This window comes from Hippoglossus stenolepis, chromosome 6 (genome assembly GCF_022539355.2).
Source record: "Hippoglossus stenolepis isolate QCI-W04-F060 chromosome 6, HSTE1.2, whole genome shotgun sequence".
NCBI classification, from domain to species: Eukaryota; Metazoa; Chordata; class Actinopteri; order Pleuronectiformes; family Pleuronectidae; genus Hippoglossus; species Hippoglossus stenolepis.
The window spans coordinates 15176961-15202656 of NC_061488.1; the positions used below are offsets into that span (position 1 = coordinate 15176961).

Genomic DNA, 25696 nt, shown 5'->3' on the forward strand with positions numbered 1-25696 from the left:
ACTCATGGATCTCGATGAAAACATATCAGACATGTTAAGGAGACTGATAGGAATGTGTGTAATTGCAAAATCCAGATGTGAATTTAAATGTGATTTCACAAGGGGACTGTTGGACCTGTTGGGTGGAGGTATGCGCTCTACTGAGGGACGTCTTTGTGATTTGTCAGCCCGATTCCACAAAAAGTACAAAACCGATTAATCATTCTGGTTAAAGTCGTTGCTCTCAACTCAATCACTTTTATAACTGGTGACTGAAGAGACAGTTCGAGGGTTTTTAGTTTACTTGTAGCCACCATCTTCACTGCTACAGTGCAGTGTGGAGTGACCTCATGTTGCACTCCTGTTAAAACCACCACAAACTCATCAAACTGAATGACTCATGAGACGGCTGCTGGAACCATCACAAGACCCTCCACAAAACAGACGGCATCAAGTCCACGGAACGGGAATTTTTTTAACTGCGGGGCTGACTGTTCAAAAACGTAATTATATTTACATGCATCTCAATAGCAAATTTTTGCCCATATAAATTTAGTTCTCCAATGAAAATCTAAATTGGGGGGCTTCTAAAGGAAGGACATTCTGATCAGATGCTTTTATTTACACGCTACTCCGTCATGTTTCCATGTGTTCCTGTCCGAGCTGTGACTTTTTACCACTGTGTTTTGTCAGTATCGTATTATCAATGTACAGTATATTCACAATTTTCAAGTCATTCAACAATTCAAAGCTTTTGTGACCCATGATTTGATTACTAACTCATTTGGAAGTTGTTTAGTAAAAGATGGGATAGAATCTCTCAAACTGATAAGTTGAACTGTATGATCACTGCATTTAATGTCATTGAGTTTCTTCACACTTATCGTTTTATGTGCACCTCTTTTTTCTTCAAAGCCTTGTACACAGCACAGTCGAGATAAAATAACATCTCTAATATAAGCAGCATTCACACACAGGAAATCAACATCATTCTCTTCACACACAAACAGCAGCTTACAAGAAATACAGCACAAATCACCACAGAATATTTCTCCTGAAACGTCTCGACTCTCCTTTACATTCATGTGCAACATCTTCATCTTAAACAAATCACATGCTCGTACCTATAATACAACTTTACATTTATCTGCACAACTAAAAGACATTTACAAAAGTAGGGGGGGGTATAAAAGCATATTGTTAAAAAAGTGTTAGCATCCACTGCAACACCTAGAAGTGCAGATTGTTTACAAAATCAACCATCAATTGGCACATTCTTTTCTTGGTAATAACAAAGGCCGAGTTAATAAAATATTTTGCAGAATTACTACACTTTGGTTTTCACACCAGAGCTGGCTAAAGCCAGGATTTTGTCTTCGGAGCCTGAACAGGAAAAAGCAAAACGAGACAAATGTGAATGTTCATCCAATAATAAGTGTTATCAACCATTTCAGGGAAATCAAATGCTTCTTCTCACCGAGATTTGCAGTCACTTTTTCAAACTGGCTCAGGGTTGCTGTCGCGTTCTCAGTGAGGAAAGTCTCATCCTCTGCAGTGAGCTGACAAGGCATTGACAAAGGTTTGTTTAGGCAATAATAATAAAAAAAACATGTTTAAAATGTTACAGCTTCTTTTGCAGGGAGGTTGAAGCCTGTTGAAGGAACAGCTCTGTCAGCCCAGTGACACTTTAATGACTAAATAGAAGTCAGTGCAGCTTAAAGAGTTTGTGTGGACAGATGAGAATAAACCAGTGAATCATTCATGAACTCGTGGGGGAAAAGACACATCACATCTCTGCTGTGAGCATTCCTCACCTTCTCTCCTAGTTTTCTCAGGGCTGTGAGGATTTCCATTTTCTGCTGCATGTACATGTCCCGCGACAGTTTGCCCACGATGACATCTCGGTCCATCTGGGGGGGAAAACGGACCACAGAGCAGTTGGACAACTTTCAGGCAAATCAATGGACAGAGTGCCGTAACCGCACAAACAAAAATCATTTTCTAGATCCTGCTGTACAAACCTCCGCTAGTCTGGTTCTCAGCTGTCCTGGCTGCTTCTTAGCAAACATCCGGATCACCTCTGGTGTTTTGAATGCTTGGCTGATGGCAGCCTGGATTGCCTGATGAAGACAGAGACATACCTTTGAATTTATTTGAACATTTTATTACTCACAATTAAAGCCTTAAACTGCCAACCCCCCGAAATACATTAAGATTTATTGAGCTGGACTGGCAGATGGAGCCCAGCTACTGTAAAAAAACATGGCAGCCTCCGTAGAGAAGAGCCACTCCCGGTGTAAACATAAAGTATTTAAATATAAACAGCCAATTCAAGGGTAAAGAAAACAACAATTCATTAAATTTAGGTGAAACACACTAGTGAAAACATCACTAGGATGATTTTATATTCAATTTCTAACAATAGATCCCTTTCACCTAAATCGTACACACTGGACCTTTAAATACTCTGTAACACTGTTGAGAAAAGTGCTATACAAACTACAAACTAAACTTATTATTATTATTTAATTATTATTATTAAACTACAAACTAAACTTATTATTATAAAAAGAAAATTCTAAATCACTCAATCACTATTTATTCCAGACTAAGTGAAGTCCCTTCTTATACAAACTATAACTTCACACTATCAATGGATTGGCCCTTACCAGCTGCATCCCACCGAGTTCGTCCACCAGTGTCATGTCTCCTGACATGATCTTCTTCAGGGAGTCATTGAATTCATTCAGCTGTTCCAAGGTTTCGCTCTTCGTCTCCTCATACTCTTCCTCGTCCAGCTCTTCTCTGGAACAAACACGAAGTAGTCACTGCCACAGATGTACGCCATCACATCACCAGCTCTGACCCACAACCTTACATCTCAGTCTACTGCACCTGCATTCCTCCAGATCCTGAAGCTGCTGCATCAGTCTGTCCAGCTGCTCCTCCATGTTTTGCCTCAGTTTTCCTGTTTCTGATTTCCCGCGGGATGCCATCGTCCCAAACACAAGGTCTCCAACCTGAGAAGAAGAAAACAAACAGCAAAACAACAGTAACTAGTATGTCACCAGAGGACTTCAAGCTAGCACGCTAGCTGTCTTCATGAACAGCCAAGGGCAGCAGTGAGCATCACAACACAACTGTTCAACATCTAGCTCGACACAAACTACGTAGACAAACTGTTTGTGTTGAAAACTCAGACTGTCTTAGCGGTGGAAGGTGCTCAGTTAGCGGAGCAGCTAGCTAGCTAACACGCTAACAGAAAACGTCTCACCCGGTTCTCTTAGTTGTAGATCAGCCTTGTGTTGAGGGAAATGTTTTTCATCGGTTTGACGACTGAACCACACAAGAGACTCAACACGCGTAACTGGACTTCCGCTTACTTCACTGGCTTTAAAATGCTTCACCCGACAGTAAGTGTCGGTGGAGACGTTTGTGATGTTGAACGCAGCTCAGCAGCGCAGCAGCGTGGGTGCGGCCGGTCAGTCACAACAGCGGAAGCACCAATCCACTGCTCAGCACTCCAATAAGATGGTTTACCAACCGCCAATAAATAACTTTAGAAGAAGAAGAACACGGGAAGTAGGGTATGGGGCAGCTGCTGACACTTTCTCACTGTAACTCAATTAATATGTATGTATTATAGTATTATTATTATTATTATAATTATTATTCAAAGTAGAGGATAAAATAATCTTCAGCCCGACTTCATGTGTTCACGGCTGTAACGTTCATCTAAGTGGCCATGGTCAAGCTAATGTTCCCTGGCTACACTTGAAGCTAACGTTCCTTTAGGTTTACAGCTAATATTTTTAATGACGGTTTTTAACATTTTATGTTTTCTTAAAACGCAAATGAATATTTATTTATTATAATAATATCATTATTATTATTATTATTATTCAAAGGTAGACGATCTAGTAATCCCCCCCGAGTGCATGTGTTCACCGCTGTAACGTTCATCTTAGTGGCAACGATCAAGCTAATGTTCCCTGGCTGCACATTAAGCTAACGTTCCTTTAGGTTTACAGCTAATATTTAAATGACGTTTTTTATCGTTTAAAGTTTTTGTAATTCACTCACATAAATCCCAACGTTTGCGTGAGAAGTGGCGTACGCACATTTCAGGCCCTGTTTTGTGCGTAAGCAACGGTTATAAATGAGGCCCCTGGTGTCTGAATCCACGTGAAAGTCAGGGGTCGTTGGTCTTCAGCAGCCTTCGAGCTTCGAGTTCGCCCGGGGTTAGAAACACCATCTCAGCTCAAAAGACCAAAGTCTGCTAATGCCTGAACAGCAAATCTTTCAGTCATATAAATGCTGCATTCAGGTGGTAGTGGATGGCTGGGTGCATTGGTCTGCTTAGTAATAATTTGAGGTCTGCAGAATGCTTACTGCTATACATAGATATTTCACATGACAGTAGTATATTCCCTGCAGAATACATGCCCATATTCTTTAGTCTTTAATTTTAGAGATCTGCAGCATGCTTGCTGCTGCAAATGGATATTTCACGTGGCTGTGGTATGACCTCTCACAGAATGCATGCCTGCACTCTTTAGATTATTTCAGAGATCTGCAGCATGCTTGCTGCTACACATAGATATTTCACTTAACAGTAGTATGCCCTCTCGCAGAATGCATGCTGCATTCTTGAGATCATTATGGAGGTCTGCAGCATGCTTGCTGCTACACATACAGTAGATATTTCACTTAACAGTAGTATGACAACTTTTCCCTGTGTCTGAGCGCTGTCCGCCATTTTATCTTCTCATGTGTTGAACACTTAAGTTGTCCTTCTCTCATGTTAGGCGTGTTGTCGTGAAGATAAAATTCATGTGACAGCTTTTTACTCTTCTTGGTTATACTACAGGTATTTGTGTATTCATTGTACACTCATTGCCATGTTTAACTGTATTGACAGGTTTATTTTTTTATGTGATGTGGTTTTCAGCTAAAAGCTGTGGGCACCTGTATAAATAAAAATGTCTTTGTTTGTTAATCTGTGACAAAGACAACTTGAATTATTATTTGCTTAATATTGATGGAAATGTATAATGTCAAATATAACTTAATGTTATGTAATTAGAAACACAAAGTAACATTTGTTATTCATTTATATTTTATTTATTTATTATTTCAATCACATGTTTTGGAGTTAATTTCAAGTGCATAGTGAGTCTGCGCTCTATTTGACTGCGAGAGGCATGTTGTTGTGAAGATAAAATCCATGTAACAGCGTTTAACTCTTCTTGGTTACACTACAGGAATAAACCTGACTTCCAGTATTTGACTGTGCACCAGAACCCAACAAAGTGTGGTCGGGACCTACAAAACTGTTCGAGCTCATAACAGTGTGGCATCAAAGGCAGCTGCCTTTACCTATTAGTGGCACTTTCTGTTGCCACCAAAAGTGCTCGTAGAGACGAGCTGCCGCTGCTATGATTTGAACTTGCCCTTACTGAGCTAATATTTCCTGGCTATACAAGAAGCTAACATTCCTTCTGCTTTACAGGTATAAAAGACAGTTTTTAAGTTTTTGTAATTCACTCAGAGAAGTAGAGCTGTTTTGTACATGTGTGGTTTGGGACAGTTTGTTGACTCCACGGCTTCTGTTGTCTTTGTCATGTCTGTTGCTCCAGAATAAAGTATGGAGTCTCCCAGTGTAACCTCAGTGGTCCTGCTGGCCTGCGGCTCCTTCAACCCCATCACCAACATGCACCTGAGGATGTTTGAGCTGGCTCGAGATCATCTGGAAGACACAGGTACATTCAAATAACAATGAAGTGTTACTTTATCACTCACCTCTAAAAAGACCAAGTCCTGCAGATAGTGATGGTGTTTTAACTGCTATTTACTACATCCTGTGGAAGAACATTACATACTCTCAAATCCAGTTTTGCACTTTTCCTCAGAAATCAGTTCTGTAGTTTTTGTGTAATCCTGCTGACAAATAAACCAGTGAAAAAAACAACAAACAGACAAGGGTGAACTCATAACCTCCTTGACGGAGTTGATTAACTGAAGTTATCTGGACAAACCATAGACCCTTTAAAATGATTCCTGTTAATTAATCAAATATGTTTAGAGACATGTTTCTATGAGTTAACCGCATCTACTGTGCTGTTGCTTTTAATCGAGTGTTCACACACACTCCCTCCCTTGTGTCTCAGGTCAGTACAAGGTGGTGAGCGGCATCATCTCTCCTGTGGGCGATGGCAATAAGAAGAAGGGTTTGATTGAGGCCTCCCACCGTCTGGAAATGGCCAGATTGGCCACAGAGAACCCAAATTGGATCACTGTAGATTCCTGGGAGAGCTTGCAGCCTGAGTGGGTGGAGACGGTTGCGGTGATTCGGTAAGTTGACCATTCTTTTTCTCTTGTTAGTGGCAGTGGCTGTGCTTGCTGCAGGCAGCACTAGTAGTGTTTTTCTCTTGTGTTGTTATTATAACTAGACTACAACAAGGTAATCTGCCAATGAGTGTAAGGAACTATCTGTCAGATCTTTCTGTGTCCTTGATCAGAGTTGGTTTGCTTGAAGTTTTCTATTATTGCCTCTTATTCCTCTTTGTCAGTGATGACACCACAAATTCAATTATAATGTGGAATGATAAAAAACTGGTCCAGTGCCATTTAAGAACTGAGTTAAAGGTTTATATATATATATACAGAAATAAAAATCTCATATGTATGGGTTGTGTTATTCATTTATTAATACGTAATAATGTATGTATGGCTTTTTGATATGCCTGGGGTGAAGAAAAGCTGACACTTGTGGTTGTGTTCTTTTGCCGTTTCCACTTCTTGAAAACTTCACTGCATAAAAAAGTTACAGTAATGAAGACGACACCTTCTATAATTTGTGCTTTTCAGTTGCCTTTTGTCTCACAGGTTGTGACTTCCTGCTGTAAAGAATGAACTTCATCAGGGAAATAAAAGACATGGACTGGCAGTAATAATCATTCCCATGAATCATTTGATACTGTGCCTTGCAGTCTAAATAAGAAATTTGGGTTTAATCTGAGTCATTATTTAATATTAATCATGTCAGTTGTTCATTTTAACCAAAAAAACTTGTCCAAAATATGTATTTTAAGTCACCATAGGTGGAACTAATTGAAAGTTTTAATCAAAAGAAAATGATAAGCTAAAGTTAAACAATGTAGCTTAAAGGTTCAGTGTGTAGAATTTAGTCGTGAAGTTTCATGTCGCAGCTGAATATCCCTCACCTCACCCTCCCATTCCAAACATGAAAGAGAACCTGTGGAAGCCTTCAGTTGTCCTGAAAACTCAAAAGGTGTTTAGTGTGTCCAGTCTGGGCTACTGTAAAAAACATGGCGGCCTCCGCAGAGAGGACCCTCTCCTGGTGTAAATACAAAGTATTTAAATATAAAGGATTTAGACGATACACTAGTGATAACATCACTAGGATTATTTTAAAATCAATTTCTGCCAATAGATCCCTTTCACCCAAATTACACACTGAACCTTAAACAAATAATAAAACAATTTTTAGGTGACAAATCTTGAAAAATCGGATGTTTTGTTTGTTGCTGTATTTACTCAGGCATCACTATGAGAAACTGCTGGAGACACAGCATAACTGCGATGAGATGGACACTTATGAAGCTTCATCTCATCAGAAAAGGAGAGGTAGGTCACGTGTGGCTATGTAAAGCATGGTATAATGTAAATATTGTTCTTTCTGTCCTCTTTTTCACTCCTGCCTTTTTCAATCCGCGATTTCAGACAGGTAACAAGTCACGTTCTGCTGCCACTGTATTCATGGTTCACTGTATTCAGTTTAACTTAATAACAGGAGACAATGGTTTGAGTATATGGTACTTGGGGTGTGTTGTGTGGTGGGTGACACCCAATCACACTACATACACTTAAGTCAGGTCATGTAGCCGCACTGTGCAGGAACTGAAGTGCGCTCTGTGCCAGACCTTCATGTGGCATTAGGCAGTCACTGGTACACGGATAAAAAAAGCCATGACTATTATTAACACATAATTACAATATGTTTTGCAGAGTGTGCCCAGCACCTTGGTTGCAAGACTGTAAATCTCCTGACTCTAACAGTAGATGTTTTACTGGCAATGACACCACACATTGAGAATAGAGAGGCCACCTCTTTTTACATGATTGCTCTATTAAAAATAAACTGTTTTGACTTCCTGGCTGAAAAAACAATGGCATGCAAATCTCAGCAGGTTCAAAATCTGCTTTGCCAAACAATGCATCCCCCTCCTAGGTCTCTTTTCTGACACGTTGTGGTCACACACTTTTCCCAGCTGATATTTTGGGCTGTTTTGAATTTACATTGAGAATTTCACACTTCTAAAACTCATCTGGTCTGAGAAATGGGGAGATGTGAATCTCTGCAGGCTGAAAATTTGACTTGACTTTATAAATGTCAGGCCAATGGTGTTTCATAGGGCTTTAACAAGGTGTGACATCCTCTGTCCTTAACCCTAATCAAGAGCAATGAAAAACTACAAAAAAAAACTTAACAGGGGAAAAAGAAAGTAGAAATGTCAGAGAGAGCCACATGTGAGGGATACCTCTCCCAGGACGGACAGAAGTGAAATAGATGCCACGTGTAATGGAGAACATCAGTAAAATAAGAGTATTTACAGCATTGATTAGAAGAAACAGTTTGTAGCATAATAGAAGGTAAATGAATTGATGAATTATTGTCAGCATTACATGGCAGCAGTTCTGCAGATCGAGTCACACATTCAGCACTTCGACACTAAATAATGATGCTTAAATCAAAGTGTGGGAGGAAAATTAGCTCAGGATTTGATTGATCGTCCTCAGAAAATATTGACAGATCAGACCAATCCCAAGGAAATGCGTCTTCAACTAGGTCTAATCAATCATTGATGACTCTAAACATTCATGAACAATAGGCAATCGGATCAGTTATCATCATTAATAAGCACCAATAAACCAGATGATATAGTTTATTAAACAGTACATTGCCGTAGAGATGATTACGTCTGGAAGCGTCTCTCCTTCTCTTCTTGTCCCCTCACCTCAGTACAGCGGTGAAGTGAGGAGTACTCAGTGAGTTTCAATATAAGCTTCACCACGAGATGGTACACACTTAACCTTTAATAAGAATAGAGCAATAAAGCCTTAAACCGATGTTGAAATTAAACAAATGTGAAAAGAAATTCTTAATTTCTCTCTATATCTCCTGATGATCTCACTGTCTGCTTATTTGCATTTGCTTTTATTATTTAATGCCCTCTTTCCCCTTTAAACTATACTTCTTTTTTCCCCTTTGTTAAGAAAAGCTACATACAGATAAAGTTTTTTGATAAGCTGTTTTTTCTACTCTCAGACGGCCCTCAGGTGATGTTGCTGTGTGGGACTGACATCCTGGAGTCCTTTGGTGTCCCCAATCTGTGGAGGCAGGAGGAAATCACTGAGATCATGGGCCGCTACGGTTTGGTCTGCATCACTCGCAGTGGCTTCAAACCGCACGAGTTCAAGTCGGACGTGCTGTGGAAGCATCGCAGAAACATCCACTTGGTCCACGAGTGGGTGACCACCGATACCTCCTGCACTAAAGACGTGCGCCTAGCGCTTCGTCGAGGTCAGAGCGTCAGGTACCTGCTGCCAGACGCCGTTGTGAGCTACATTCAACAGAACGACCTCTACATTGCATAGAGCGAGCAAAAAAACGCTGATGTGGTTGTTGTGTTACAACAAAAGAAATAAACAAAATAGTAAGGAAAATGTAAGTGTCTTTTTAACACAAATTTCTTCATTCTGTGCTCAGTGTTCCATTACAAATCCATTAATGGCCAGTTGGCCGCATAGTGTCCCTATGTCACCTGGGAGCACAGTAGTGGTGTAACTTCTTCTAAGTGTACCCCATGAGGGATCATGTTTGGCAGAGTGGTCACACCTTTGTGGGGAGATGGCTGGATTCCCATGAAAGTTGACAATTTCACTGAAAAGCCCCTCACCCTGAAAAGAAACTGCAAGCTAGCAGATGTTTCTCCATGCATTGCAGTTAAAGATTTCACACTGCTCCAAGGCTCCTGTCAGAAAGAGAGCAACACAAATAAAGTAACCCATGACAAACATGTTGACAATACTGACCTAAAACAAAGACTGAGGAACATTGGCCTGGGAGATGACATTGACGGTTGCCAAGTGACCCCCTCCACCATGAACCAATTCGTGGATATGCTGGAACAATACCAGGATGTGTTTTCAAAACACCATCTAGATTGTGGAGAAGCCAAGGGCTTTGTGCACAGGATCCGGCTCACAGACGACCGTCCTTTCCGCCTCCCATATCGCAGAGTTCCTCCAGCCCATTACCAAAAGCTACTCCAAGTCCTCACCGAGATGGAAGCAGGGAATCCTTGGAAAACCAGTGACCGAGTTTGCTTCCCAAATCGTAATGGTATGGAAAAAGAATGGTGACCTCAGGATATGTACAGACTTCCGGTGGCTTAATGCAAGGACCATCAAAGATGCTCATCCCCTGCCTCATCAGTCAGACTGATTGGCAGCCCTCGGCGGAAACACTGTCTTCAGCACCATGGAATGAACGTCAGGCTTTTACAACCTGCCCATGCACGTTGAAGACAAGAAATACACTGCCTTCAACACCACTGGGCTTGCATGAATATAACAGAATGCCACAGGGTCTTTGCAACAGTCCTGCATCTTTCATAAGAGTGATGTAAAGCATTTTTGGTGACCTAAATTTCAGTAGCCTGCACTGCTTTCTTGACGACCTCCTGGTCTTTGCCCCATCAGAGCAAAAAGCCCTCAAGAGTAAAGTCATTCCTTGGGATGATATTCTACTACCAGCATTTCATACCGAACTGCTCCTCAATTGCAAAGCCTCTGTTTGCCCTTACAGCTGGTCAAAAACGGAGAGGGAAGGTTGGAAGGTCAAACCCGAAGCCCGGTGTCTTTGGAAAGGTCAAACCTGCAGACTGGACTGATTACTTCTGCGACTCTGCCTTCCTAAGCTTCAAGGAGACTCAGACTTCTCCAAACCACTAATGCTATCTATTGATCCTTTCCTGATGGCCTTGGGGCAGTTTTGTCCCAGATACCAGAAGGTGAAACCAAGGCTCGTCCAATCGCCTTTGCGAGCAAGACCCTCACTGGTTCATAAAAGAGGTATCCTGCTCATCGACTGGAATTCCTAGCGCTCAAGTGGAGTGTTTGTGAAAAATTCTGTCATTGGTTGAAGGGCACTCTTTTACAGTGTGGACCGACAATAACCCTGTGACAGATAGCTCTGTTGCCGTGGGTCCCTCGTCAGGAAACCACCGGATGGCAGGTATGACTTTTTAATGCTCGCTTTCATTTTCTGTCTTTGCAGGCATATAAACACAGACATACACGGTGGCCCTCTCGCCAGCCGTCGTCTCCGTCTTCTCTGGAGTCCCTGTGTCCCAGCGCACTACCTCTGATAAAGGGGGGAGAGTCATTAGTTGACATGTAACACCTGTGCACAATCAGACTCTCTCCCTGTTACCGATCCCAGAATCCCATCCTCACTCTCTCCTGCAGCCGACGCTGATCACACCCCACTACCACAAACCCATTAATAACTAGGGCTACGTTGTAGCACTAACGGGCCCGAGCACAGGCATTTTGAAGCCTGTTGCGGTTAGTGGAGAGAGCAATCAATAGGGCCTCCCACCGTTCGGTGCTCGGGCCCTAATTAGTTGCTTTTAATTGATAAGTGGTTTTATATCATTATAGACAGTAAGATAGATGAAATATTGCTGCCAATTCAGATGTAAAGTAAACCCTATATAATTACGACAATTGCTCCTATATATATGTTGATATGTATGTATATATGTGCTTTTTTCAAAGTTATAGATCGTGTGTGTGTGTTTTTGTGTTATAGGTTCTGTCAGTACATTTCCATAGATATGTTCCCTGCACTAATAGTTTGTTTTAATGGGTAGTTCATTTGTGCATCGCTCCAGAGAACGAAGTTGCCCTGTGAACTTCAGGAAGCCATAATGAAATGGGAGAAGTTAAAGCCTCCGGAGCCAGATGATCCCATGTGCTGCTGCGAGTGTGATATCTACCAGTATGGATGCTGCTGTGACTGTGAAGATCTGGACGAGTAACGTAACGTAACGAAAAGTAACTAAAAGTAACGTAACGTCACGTAATGGAAAGTAACTAAGTAATGTAATGTAACGTCACGTCACATAACATAACGTAACGTAACGTAACTAAAAGTAACTAAAAGAAACGGAAAGTAACTAAAAGTCACGTCACGTAACGAAAAGTAACTAAAAGTAACTGAAAGTAACGGTAAGTAATGTAATATAACGTCACGTAACGTCACGTCACGTAACTGAAAGTAACTACAAGTAACGTAACGAAAAGTAACGTCACGTAACGGAAAGTAAGTAACGTAACTAACGTAACGTAACGAAAAGTAACGTCACGTAACGGAAAGTAACGGAGAGTAACTAAAAAGTAACTAAAAGTACAAAGTAACTAAAAAGTAACTAAAAGTACAAAAGTAACTCAAAAGTAACTAAAAGTACAAAAGTAACTAAAGGACAAAAGTAACTAAAAGTTAACTACAAGTACAAAAGTAACTAAAAGTACAAAAGTAACTAAAAGTACGAAAGTAACTATAAGTACCGAAAGTACCGAAAAGTAACGAAAGTAACAAAAAGTAACAAAGTAACGAAAAGTAACTAAAAGTAACGAAAAGTAACTAAAAGCAACTAAGTAACGTAATGTAACGTCACGTAACGTAACGAAAAGTAACGAAAGTCACTAAAAAGTAACTAAAAGTACGAAAGTAACTAAAAAGTAACTAAAAGTACGAAAGTAACTAAAAAGTAACTAAAAGTAAAAAAGTAACTAAAAAGTAACTAAAAGTACAAAAGTAACTTAAAAGTACGAAAGTAACTAAAAAGTAACTAAAAGTACAAAAGTAACTAAAAGTACGAAAGTAACTGCAAAGTAACTAAAAGTACGAAAGTAACTAAAAAGTAACTAAAAGTACAAAAGTAACTAAAAGTACAAAAGTAACTAAAAAGTAACTAAAAGTACAAAAGTAACTAACAAGTCACAAAAAGTACAAAGTAACTAAAAGTACAAAAGTAACTAAAAGTACAAAAGTAACTAAAAAGTAACTAAAAGTACGAAAGTAACTACAAAGTAACTAAAAGTACAAAAGTAACTATAAAGTAACTGAAAGTACAAAAGTAACTAAAAAGTAACTAAAAGTACGAAAGTAACTAAAAAGTAACTAAAAGTACGAAAGTAACTAAAAGTAACGAAAAGTAACGAAAGTAACGAAAAGTTACTAAAAGAAACGGAAAGTAACTAAAGGTAACGGAAAGTAACTAAGTAATGTAACGTCACGTAACTGAAAGTAACTACAAGTAACTAAAAGTAACCAAGTATTGTAACGTCACGTAACTGAAAGTAACTACAAGTAACTAAAAGTAACTAAAAAGTAACTAAAAGTACAAAAGTAACTCAAAAGTAACTAAAAGTACAAAAGTAACTCAAAAGTAACTAAAAGTACAAAAGTAACTAAAAGTTAACTACAAGTACAAAAGTAACTAAAAGTACAAAAGTAACTAAAAAGTAACTAAAAGTACGAAAGTAACTAAAAGTAACGAAAAGTAACGAAAGTAACAAAAAGTAACAAAGTAACGAAAAGTAACTAAAAGTAACGGAAAGTAACTAAAAGCAACTAAGTAACGTAATGTAATGTAACGTCACGGAAAGTCACTAAAAAGTAACTAAAAGTAACGAAAGTCACTAAAAAGTAACTAAAAGTACGAAAGTAACTAAAAGTACGTAAGTAACTAAAAAGTAACTAAAAGTAAAAAAGTAACTAAAAAGCAACTAAAAGTACAAAAGTAACTTAAAAGTACGAAAGTAACTAAAAAGTAACTAAAAGTACAAAAGTAACAAAAAAGTAACTAAAAGTACGAAAGTAACTGCAAAGTAACTAAAAGTACGAAAGTAACTAAAAAGTAACTAAAAGTACAAAAGTAACTAAAAAGTAACTAAAAGTACAAAAGTAACTTAAAAGTACAAAAGTAACTAAAAAGTTACTAAAAGTACAAAAGTAACTAAAAGTACGAAAGTAGCTAAAAAGTAACTAAAAGTACAAAAGTAACTAAAAAGTAACTAAAAGTACAAAAGTAACTAAAAAGTAACTAAAAGTACAAAAGTAACTAACAAGGAACAAAAAGTACAAAGTAACTAAAAGTACAAAAGTAACTAAAAGTACAATAACTAAAAATAACTAAAAGTAAATAAAAGTAACTAAAAGTACGAAAGTAACTACAAAGTAACTAAAAAGTAACTAAAAGTACGAAAGTAACTAAAAGTACGAAAGTAACTAAAAGTACAAAAGTAACTTAAAAGTACGAAAGTAACTAAAAAGTAACTAAAAAGTAACTAAAAGTCAAAGTAACTGAAAAGTAACTAAAAGTACGAAAGTAACTAAAAGTAACTAAAAGTACAAAAGTAACTAAAAGTACAAAAGTAACTAAAAGTACAAAGTAACTAAAACTACAAAAGTAACTAAAAGTTACTAAAAGTACAAAAGTAACTAAAAGTACAAAGTAACTAAAAAGTAACTAAAAGTACAAAAGTAACTAAAAGTAACTAAAAGTACAAAGTAACTAAAAGTAACTAAAAGTACGAAAGTAACTAAAAGTAACTAAAAGTACAAAAGTAACTAAAAGTACAAAAGTAACTTAAAAGTACAAAAGTAACTAAAAGTTACTAAAAGTACAAAAGTAACTAAAAGTAAAGTAACTAAAAGTAACTAAAAGTACAAAAGTAAAAAGTAACTAAAAGTACAAAAGTAACTAACAAGTAACAAAAGTACAAAGTAACTTAAAAGTACAAAAGTAACTAAAAGTACAAAAGTAACTAAAAGTACAAAGTAACTTAAAAGTAACTAAAAGTACGAAAGTAACTAAAAGCAACTAAAAAGTAGAAAAGTAACAAAATGTAACGAAAAGTAACGAAGTCAAAAGAAACTAAAATAGTAACTAAAAGTACGAAAGTAACTAAAAGTAACTAAAAGTAAAGTAACTAAAAGTACAAAAGTAACTAAAAGTACAAAAGCTTAAAAGTACAAAAGTAACTAAAAGTAAAGTAACTAAAAAGTAACTAAAAGTACCAAAGTAACTAAAAGTAACTAAAAGTACAAAAGTAACTAAAAGTAACAAAAGTACAAAGTAACTTAAAAGTACAAAAGTAACTAAAAGTACAAAAGTAACTAAAAGTACAAAAGTAACTAAAAGTACAAAAGTAACTAAAAGTAACTAAAAGTATAAAGTAACTAAAAGTATCAAAAGTAACTAAAAAACTGAAAGTAACTAAAAGCAGTAACTAAAAAAGTAAGTAACTAAAAGTAACGAAAGTAACAAAAGTAACGAAAAGTTACTAAAAGAAACGGAAAGTAATAAAGGTAACTAAAAATATAAAGTAATAAAAGTAAAAAGTAACGAGTAACTAAGTAATGTAAAGAACGACGAACAAAGTAACTAAAAAAAGTAACTAACAGTAGCGGAAAGTAACTAAGTAAGTAAATAACGGAGAGTAACTAAAAGTAACTAAAAGTACAAAGTAACTAAAAAGTAACTAAAAGTACAAAAGTAACTAAAAGTTAACTACAAGTACAAAAGTAACTAAAAGTACAAAAGTAACTAAAAGTACAAAAGTAACTTAAAAGTAACTAAAAGTACGAAAGTAACTAAAAGCAACTAAGTAACGTAACGAAAAGTAACAAAAAGTAACGAAAAGTAACGAAAGTCACTAAAAAGTAACTAAAAGTACGAAAGTAACTAAAAGTACGAAAGTAACTAAAAAGTAACTAAAAGTAACTAAAAAGTAACTAAAAGTACAAAAGTAACTAAAAGCAACTAAAAGTACAAAAGTAACTTAAAGTACGAAAGTAACTAAAAGTAACTAAAAGTACAAAAGTAACTAAAAGTACAAAAGTAACTTAAAAGTACAAAAGTAACTAAAAAGTTACTAAAAGTACAAAAGTAACTAAAAGTACGAAAGTAACTAAAAAGTAACTAAAAGTACAAAAGTAACTAAAAAGTAACTAAAAGTACAAAAGTAACTAACAAGTAACAAAAAGTACAAAGTAACTTAAAAGTACAAAAGTAACTAAAAGTACAAAAGTAACTAAAAAGTAACTAAAAGTACAAAAGTAACTAAAAGTAACTAAAAGTACGAAAGTAACTACAAGTAACCAAAACGTAACTAAAAGTACGAAGTAACTAAAAGTACGAAGTAACTAAAAGTACAAAAGTAACTTAAAAGTAACTAAAAGTACGAAAGTAACTAAAAGCAACTAATAATAACAAAAGTAAAAATAACGAAAAGTAACGAAAGTCACTAAAAGTAACTAAAAGTAAGTAGTAACTAAAAGTACGAAAGTAACTAAAAGTAACTAAAAGTAAAAAGTAACTAAAAGTACAAAAGTAACTAAAAGTACAAAAGTAACTAAAAGTACAAAAGTAACTAAAAGTACGAAAGTAACTAAAAAGTAACTAAAAGTACAAAAGTAACTAAAAAGTAACTAAAAGTACAAAAGTAACTAACAAGTAACAAAAAGTACAAAGTAACTTAAAAGTACAAAAGTAACTAAAAGTACAAAAGTAACTAAAAGTACAAAAGTAACTAAAAGTACAAAAGTAACTAAAAAGTAACTAAAAGTACGAAAGTAACTACAAAGTAACTAAAAAGTAACTAAAAGTACGAAAGTAACTAAAAGTACGAAAGTAACTAAAAGTACGAAAGTAACTAAAAGTAACGAAAAGTAACGAAAGTAACGAAAAGTTACTAAAAGAAACGGAAAGTAACTAAAGGTAACTAAAAGTAACGTAATCACGTAACGAAAAGTAACTAAAAGTAACTAAAAGTAACGGAAAGTAACTAAGTAATGTAATGTAACGTCACGTAACGTCACGTCACGTAACTGAAAGTAACTAAAAGTAACGGAAAGTAACTAACAGTAACGGAAAGTAATTCAAGTAACGAACGGAAAGTAACGGAGAGTAACTAAAAGTAACTAAAAGTACAAAGTAACTAAAAAGTAACTAAAAGTACAAAAGTAACTAAAAGTTAACTACAAGTACAAAAGTAACTAAAAGTACAAAAGTAACTAAAAGTACAAAAGTAACTTAAAAGTAACTAAAAGTACGAAAGTAACTAAAAGCAACTAAGTAACGTAACGAAAAGTAACAAAAAGTAACGAAAAGTAACGAAAGTCACTAAAAAGTAACTAAAAGTACTTAACTAAAGTAACTAAAAGTAACTAAAAGTAACTAAAAGTAACTAAAAGTAAAAAGTAACTAAAAGCAACTAAAAGTACAAAAGTAACTTAAAAGTACTAAAGTAACTAAAAGTAACTAAAAGTACAAAAGTAACTAAAAGTACAAAAGTAACTTAAAAGTAAATAACTAAAAGTTACTAAAAGTACAAAAGTAACTAAAAGTACGAAAGTAACTAAAAGTAACTAAAAGTACAAAAGTAACTAAAAAGTAACTAAAAGTACAAAAGTAACTAACAAGTAACAAAAGTACAAAGTAACTAAAAGTACAAAAGTAACTAAAAGTACAAAAGTAACTAAAAAGTAACTAAAAGTAAAAAAGTAACTAAAAAGTAACTAAAAGTACTAAAGTAACTACAAAGTAACTAAAAAGTAACTAAAAGTACCAAAGTAACTAAAAGTACGAAGTAACTAAAAGTACAAAGTAACTAAAAGTAACGAAAAGTAACGAAGTAACTAAAAGTTACTAAAAGAACGAAAGTAACTAAAGGTAACTAAAACACGTAAAGTAACTAAAAGTAACGAAGTAATAAGTAATGTAATGTAACGTCATTAACTGAAAGTAACGGAAAGTAACTAAAAGTAACGGAAAGTAACTAACAGTAACGGAAAGTAACTAAGTAACGTAACTAACGTCATGTAACGTAACGAAAAGTAACACGAACGTAACGGAAAGTAACGGAGAGTAACTAAAAAGTAACTAAAAGTACAAAGTAACTAAAAAGTAACTAAAAGTACAAAAGTAACTAAAAGTTAACTACAAGTACAAAAGTAACTAAAAGTACAAAAGTAACTAAAAGTACAAAAGTAACTTAAAAGTAACTAAAAGTACGAAAGTAACTAAAAGCAACTAAGTAACGTAACGAAAAGTAACAAAAAGTAACGAAAAGTAACGAAAGTCACTAAAAGTAACTAAAAGTACAAAAGTAACTTAAAAGTACGAAAGTAACTAAAAAGTAACTAAAAGTACAAAAGTAACTAAAAGTACGAAAGTAACTAAAAGTACAAAAGTAACTAAAAAGTAACTAAAAGTACAAAAGTAACTAAAAGTACAAAAGTAACTAAAAAGTAACTAAAAGTACAAAAATAACTAACAAGTAACAAAAAGTACAAAGTAACTTAAAAGTACAAAAGTAACTAAAAGTACAAAAGTAACTAAAAGTAACTAAAAGTACGAAAGTAACTACAAAGTAACTAAAAGTACAAAAGTAACTAAAAGTACAAAAGTAACTAAAAGTACAAAAGTAACTAAAAGTAACTGAAAGTACAAAAGTAACTAAAAGTACGAAAGTAACTAAAAGTACTAAAGTAACTAAAAGTACGAAAGTAACTAAAAGTAACTAAAAGTACGAAAGTAACTAAAGTATGAAAGTAACTAAAAGTACAAAGTAACTAAAAGTACAAAAGTAACTAAAAGTACAAAAGTAACTAAAAGTACGAAAGTAACTAAAAGTACAAAGTAACTAAAAGTACAAAGTAACTAAAAAGTAACTAAAAGTACGAAAGTAACTAAAAGTATGAAAGTAACTAAAAGTACGAAAGTAACTAAAAGTAACGAAAAGTAACGAAAGTAACGAAAAGTTACTAAAAGAAACGGAAAGTAACTAAAGGTAACTAAAAGTAACGTAACGTCACGTAACGAAAAGTAACTAAAAGTAACTAAAAGTAACGGAAAGTAACTAAGTAATGTAATGTAACGTCATGACACGTAACTGAAAGTAACGGAAAGTAACTAAAAGTAACGGAAAGTAACTAACAGTAACGGAAAGTAACTAAGTAACGTAACTAACGTCATGTAACGTTAGTAACGGAAAGTAACGGAGAGTAACTAAAAAGTAACTAAAAGTACAAAGTAACTAAAAAGTAACTAAAAGTACAAAAGTAACTAAAAGTACTCAAAAGTAACTAAAAGTACAAAAGTAACTAAAAGTACAAAAGTAACTAAAAGTTAACTACAAGTACAAAAGTAACTAAAGTACAAAAGTAACTAAAAAGTAACTAAAAGTAACTAAAAGTACGAAAGTAACGAAAAGTAATGTAATGGCAGATTTTGCATTTGTGTAATGTTTAATAGAAGAACAGATATGTATTTAGAAGAAGTAGATAACAAATGTGTTTCTGTGACTTACAAAAGTTGCAGAGGGGACTATAAGTGTTTATGGCCCCCACATGTGTGTCTTAGCAAATGCTTCACTGCAGGGGTGTTACTTAGTGTGTCTGATAGAGATGGGTGAGGGGAACTCTGCATTGTATACAGGACTGGGGTCTTTTGATGTTGTAAATCTAGATAGGGGATCTCGGAGACAGATTGTCTCATACCAGAAGGCACACCAGGGGTCTGGGACGGAGATCTGAGACAGGAACTCTGCCCAACCTGGTCAGACATCAAGAGACTGAAGAATACCTTTTGGCTCCTCGCAGGGAGGGGCTTCTGATTGTATAAGTGAAGTGATTCTCCTGTGCTCTGTGCTCATTCTATACACGTCACACTAGGTGGCTGTGTGGGGTGAGCCCACCTGCAGGTGTTTTAGTTGAACTTTCCGAGAGACAATGTTATGTGTGTATTATTATACAATAGAGTATCATTATTAAACAGAAACTGCCACCACAGTAACGAAAGTAACAAAAAGTAACAAAGTAACGAAAAGTAACCAAAAGTAACGAAAAGTAACTAAAAGTAACGGAAAGTAACTAAAAGTAACGGAAAGTAACTAAAAGCAACTAAGTAACGTAATGTAACGTCACGTAACGTCACGTAACGTAACGAAAAGTAACAAAAGTCACTAAAAAGTAACTAAAAGTACGAAAGTAACTAAAAGTACGAAAGTAACTAAAAGTACGAAAGTAACTAAAAAGTAACTAAAAAGTAACTAAAAGTACAAAAGTAACTAAAAAGTAACTAAAAGTACAAAAGTAACTTAAAAGTACAAAGTAACTAAAAGTAACTAAAGTAGTAACTAAAAGTAACAGTAACTAAAGAACATTAACGAAAAAGTAACGAAAAGTACGAGAGTAACTAAAAAGTAACTAAAAGTACAAAGTAACTAAAAGTAACTAAAAGTACAAAAGTAACTCAAAAGTAACTAAAAGTACAAAAGTAACAAGTAACTAAAGTAACTAAAGTACAAAGTAACTAACTAAGTAACTAAAAAGTAACTAAAAGTACGAAAGTAACTAAAAGTACGAAAGTAACTAAAAGTAACGAAAAGTAACGAAAGTTACGTAAGTACGAAAGTAACGTAACGTAGGTGGCGCTATGACCCTGAACTAATATTAATATATGGATGTGTTCAGGTCACGATTGTGATCATAGTAAGGAACTTACTGTAGAACTCGCTTTGTTTCGTAAGGCATGACTAAGGTGCACCTCCTCCACGGAGGCTTAAATATGTCCGAGCCAAATGTTGAAAACCAGGGACGCAGAATTTCAAAAAGGGAACTAGGCAAATTAACTAGATTTACAAAGAGTAGATTTACAAAGTACTTCCTGTTTCATGGCGAATCAGTAGGTGGCGCTATGACACTGAGGAAATATTGACACATAGAGCTGTTCAGGCTTGGTCTCTGATCATGAGACATCAGTTTGGCGGTGATAGGACAATGCACACTGGACTTATGACAACATCGTCTCCTTTGGCGAAGGATGAACCTTCGCCGCACCTCAATGTTTACACGGTTTGAGGAAATGTCACAATTCGGACCATGATCCAATGACTTGTAAAGCAGCCAGGAGCAGTTCATCAAAGTAAAAACATGTCACTTCCTGTAGCCAGCAGGTGGCGCTGTGATTTTAAGTCAAGATTTCTGTGTAGATGTCACCAGGCCGGGACTCTTGTCTTACATTTTCTAGTTTGGAACTCGATTGGTACAAATATGTCAGAGATACAGAACCTCATGTTTTGATGGCGTGTAATCAGACTTTGATGCCACGCCACGGTCACACCGTGTGACGAAAAATCGATCTTTGAGTTAGTTTTTATCTCCATCTTGTTTAAATGACACTCATCTCAATATGAAGTTGATCTGATGAAAGCCCTACGACAAGTTCGTCAAAGTAAAAATGTGAAAAATGGCCAAAATGGCCACTAAAGTCAAAATGGCGGGCTTCCTATTTGGTCTAGCATATCTATCCAAGAGACTTATTTGTTTGTTATGAGAAGACACATGTCCCTAATGGTTTTTTGTACATGTCCGCAACTTGTGGTGCCGGGGCTGCCCTTTAGGGGGCGCTAGTCAGTTATTTTGCCACGCCCATTCCTTAAAACCATATGAATGTCTGCAGGGGGGGGCTGTTGCTACACAAATGTAGTTTGAGGGAGATAGACCCATGAACACGGAAGTTACAGCAATTTCGTGTGTCACAGTGAGTCGATGAACTTTAACGCCACGCCATTAATATGGCGTTTGACGAAAAGTCACAGTAATCTTATGCCTACATTATCAATGTCTTGAGACCCTTTTGGCATAGGTTTGACATGGCTGCGGTCAGTAGATGAGGAGGAATACTTCCTAAGACATGCAAAAGACATTTCCTGTTGCCACCAGGGGGCGCTGTGTTTTTAAGTCATGATTTCTGTGTAGATGTCATCAGGCCGGGACTTTTGTCTTACATGTCTAGTTTGGACTCGATTCGACCAAATATGTCCGAGATACAGAACCTCGTGTTTTGATGGCGTGTAATCAAACTTTGACGCCACGCCACGGTCACGCCGTGTGACGAAAAATCGATCTTTGAGGTAGTTTTCATCTCCATTTTGTTGTGATGACACGCATCTCCATATGAAGTTGATCTGATGAAAGCCCTGGGACAAGTACATCAAAGTAAAAATGTGGAAAATGGTCAGTATGGCCACTAAAGTCAAAATGGCGGGCTTCCTGTTGCTTTTTTCCCATTGCACCTCTGACCTTTTTTGTTTGTCTTGTCATGATACACCTGGGCTACGATTTTTGTGAAGATCGGTGAAAGCTAACTGAGGGGCTTTTCCTTAGATGGCGCTGTTGAGCCATTTTTCCACGCTCATTTCCAATTACTCCAGAATACAATTACTTTTTGGGGCTTTGAATTCCCTGCAAACTTTGGTAACAATTTGAGCATGTCTAGGCCCTGAAAAAGCCCCAAAAGGGAAATACAAATCCTTCAAAATACAATAGGGCCTCCCACCGTTCGGTGCTCGGGCCCTAATGACAAAACAAAAACTTGATGCATGTGAACAGCGTTGGGAAGCCAGGCTGTCCCCATACACTTTCAGTATCAAGCATATCACAAGCATAACACAACAGGTGATGACATGTTTAGCCGCATGTTGTCTTTTATCCGCTGGCTGTCGAGGTGGTGTCCTGTAAACGGTGTGGGCTTTGTAGATAATTGGCAAACTTTTTGGAGGAAACCTGGTCATGTTTGGAGAGACGGCGTTCATCCCACTTGGGATGGAGCATCTCTCTTATCTAGGAATATTACCCAGTCTATTAAATGACAACCCAGAGTTGGGACCAGGACGCAGAGCTGCAGTGCTACACACTTCTCTGCGCTCCCTCTGGATCAGTCACACAACCACAAACCCATAGAGATTGTGTCTGTCCACCGTCCCATTACATTATTTAAATCAAACAATAACAGAGGGAGAATTCCACACAAAAATCTAATACAAATTAACACAACCTCTGCAACAACTCAGGAAACAAAGACTTTTAAATGTGGTCTGTTAAACATAAGATCATTATCATCAAAGGCTATTTTAGTTAATGAACTAGTCTCAGATCATAAAATAGATTTATTGTCCCTCACTGAGACGTGGCTGCATCCTGATGAATATGTCAGTCTAAATGAATCTACTCCCCCCAGTCATGTAAATACACACGTTCCCAGAGAATTTGGGGGAGGAGGTGGAGTTGCTGCTATTTTTAACTCCAGTCTATTAATTAATCCTAAACCTAAACTAAGCTACAACTCATTTGAATGTCTTGTTCTTAGTCTTCCACGCCAATCCAAGAAACACCAACAGCCCAAAAAATATTTGCTGTAGTTTACCGTGCTCCTGGGGCTTATACTGAATTTTTAACAGAATTCCCTGAGTTTTTATCAAACCTAGTCCTAAAGACCGATAAAATTATTATTGTTGGTGACTTTAATATTCATGTTGACAATAATAAAGATAGCCTTAGCATAGCATTTATTTCGATATTAGACTCAATTGGTTTCAGTCAGTGTGTACACCAACCTACTCATTGTTGTAACCACACACTTGACCTTATATTATCAAACGGTGTCAAAATTGAACATCTAACGGTACTTCCGCGCAATCCAATTCTATCAGACCATAATTTAATAACCTTCGATTTTTCACTATCAGAATATATGCCACTAATAATAAACTCATTTTCTAGATGTTTAGTGCTGATAGTGCTGTAGCTACATTTAAGGAAATAATTCCAATTACATTTAAACCCGTACTATCCGTCGATATAAACAACAAATTCATTAAAAACCCTAGCTCCACTGAGATTGACCATCTCGTCGATAGCTCTGTAGACTCATTACGATTAACATTAGACTCAATAGCGCCTCTAAAAAAGAAACATATAAAACATAGTAAATTAGCTCCGTGGTATAATTCCAAGACACAGGAGTTAAAACAAGTATCAAGAAAACTAGAAAGGAAGTGGCGCTCCAGCAACCGTGTTGAAAATCTCCTAGACTGGAAGAATAGTGTTAAAGCATATAAGAAGGCCCTCCACAAAGCAAGAGCCGCCTACTATTCGAAACTAATAGAAGAGAATAAAAACAACCCCAGGTTTCTCTTCAGCACTGTAGCCAGGCTGACAGAGAGTCACATCTCCACCGAACCCAGTATTCCTCGATCCCTAAATAGCAATATCTTTATGAATTTCTTTAATGATAAAATTCTAACTATTACAAATCAAATCAAACATCTCCTGCCCTCAATTGGCACTAATACCCCATCAAGAACAGAAAACTCAGAAACGGCTAAGAATCCTACCAATTATTTAGACAGCTTCTCTCTGATCACCCTTGATCAGCTGACCAAATTAATCTCATGTTCTAAACCAACAACTTGTATCTCAGACCCCATTCCTACAAAATTACTTAAAGAAATTCTGCCCCTAATTGACAGTTCATTACTGAACACAATACATCTGTCATTATCATCAGGATATGTACCACAGTCTTTTAAAATAGCTGTAATCAAACCCCTTCTCAAAAAACCCACCCTAGACCCAGAGGTTTTAGCCTTAAACTCATTAAACTCAGATAAGAATCTACAATAGAATTTAAAATTCTCCTCCTCACCTTCAAGGCCCTTAATAATATGGCACCATTATATCTTAAAGAGCTGTTAGTACCTTATCAACCCACTAGAGCACTGCGCTCCCAGAATTCAGGCTTACTTGTCGTCCCTAAAGTCTCTAAAAGTAGAGTAGGAGCCAGAGCTTTCAGCTATCAAGCTCCTCTCCTGTGGAATCATCTCCCACTTTCAGTTCGGGAGGCAGACACCATCTGTATGTTTAAGAGTAGGCTTAAAACCTTCCTTTTTGATAAAGCTTATAGTTAGAGCTGGTCCAGGCTTGTCTTAGACCCGCTCTTAGTTATGCTGCTATAGGTCTAGAAGGTCGGGGGACACATGACACACGGAGCTTCTCTTTCCAGCTTCTCCTTCCTCTTCTCAATCGTTATCACATCAAAGTAATTCATATCCCATCAATACATGTTACTGACTTGACTTCCTCCCCGGAGTCCCTTTGCCTTATCGTCCGCAGATCCAGGGCCGCGGCTGTGGCCACATCATGGATTAGGATCTGTGGATCACGTATCAGAGGTTGTAATGGTGGATCCAGTATGGCGGATTCTGCATCGTGCTGGCTGATCGTGATAATAAAGGCAGATCCTTTATCGTGTTGGCATCAGATAATGGTGGTGGACCACGACCGAGGTGGCAGCTGATGATGGATCCTAATGGCGGCAGTGGACAATGACTGTGGACTATAGTGGCATCCGATCTTGATGGTGGATCATGATCTTGCTGGCTGCTGACCATAGACTATGATTGCAGCAGGACTGCTCGATACATAGTATTTCTCCTCAGACACTTGACCATTAATGACATTAATCCACCAATTCACTGACCTTCAGTTATACTTCAAAATGTTTACCCTTATAAATGCTGCTAAAACCTTTATCTTGATGTTCTCCTTTACACTTGACATCCATTGCACTTCTGTCCGTCCTGGGAGAGGGATCCCTCACATGTGGCTCTCTCTGAGGTTTCTACGTTCTTTTTATCCTGTTAAAAGGGTTTTTTAGTAGTTTTTCCTTACTCTTGTTGAGGGTTAAGGGCAGAGGATGTCACACCATGT

At 36.6% G+C, this 25696-nt stretch overlaps 2 protein-coding genes across 2 annotated transcripts; one reads left to right on the forward strand and one right to left on the reverse strand.

Moving 5' to 3' along the window:
• Nucleotides 1–812: 812 nt before the first annotated feature.
• lzic (leucine zipper and CTNNBIP1 domain containing) lies at nt 813–3396 on the reverse strand. Its single transcript, XM_035160109.2, has 7 exons — nt 3254–3396; nt 2875–2999; nt 2649–2784; nt 2001–2099; nt 1794–1889; nt 1457–1538; nt 813–1362 (listed from the first exon to the last, which is right to left on the reverse strand). The coding sequence occupies exons 2-7, from the start codon at nt 2973–2975 to the stop codon at nt 1307–1309; spliced, it is 570 nt and encodes a 189-aa protein (XP_035016000.1). The 5' UTR covers nt 2976–2999; nt 3254–3396; the 3' UTR covers nt 813–1306.
• A 60-nt stretch (nt 3397–3456) lies between these two features.
• Nucleotides 3457–9719, forward strand: LOC118111475 (nicotinamide/nicotinic acid mononucleotide adenylyltransferase 1-like). The gene is made up of 5 exons (XM_035160108.2): nt 3457–3566; nt 5619–5741; nt 6150–6333; nt 7544–7629; nt 9332–9719. The coding sequence occupies exons 2-5, from the start codon at nt 5627–5629 to the stop codon at nt 9658–9660; spliced, it is 714 nt and encodes a 237-aa protein (XP_035015999.1). The 5' UTR covers nt 3457–3566; nt 5619–5626; the 3' UTR covers nt 9661–9719.
• The last annotated feature ends 15977 nt before the right edge of the window (nt 9720–25696 follow it).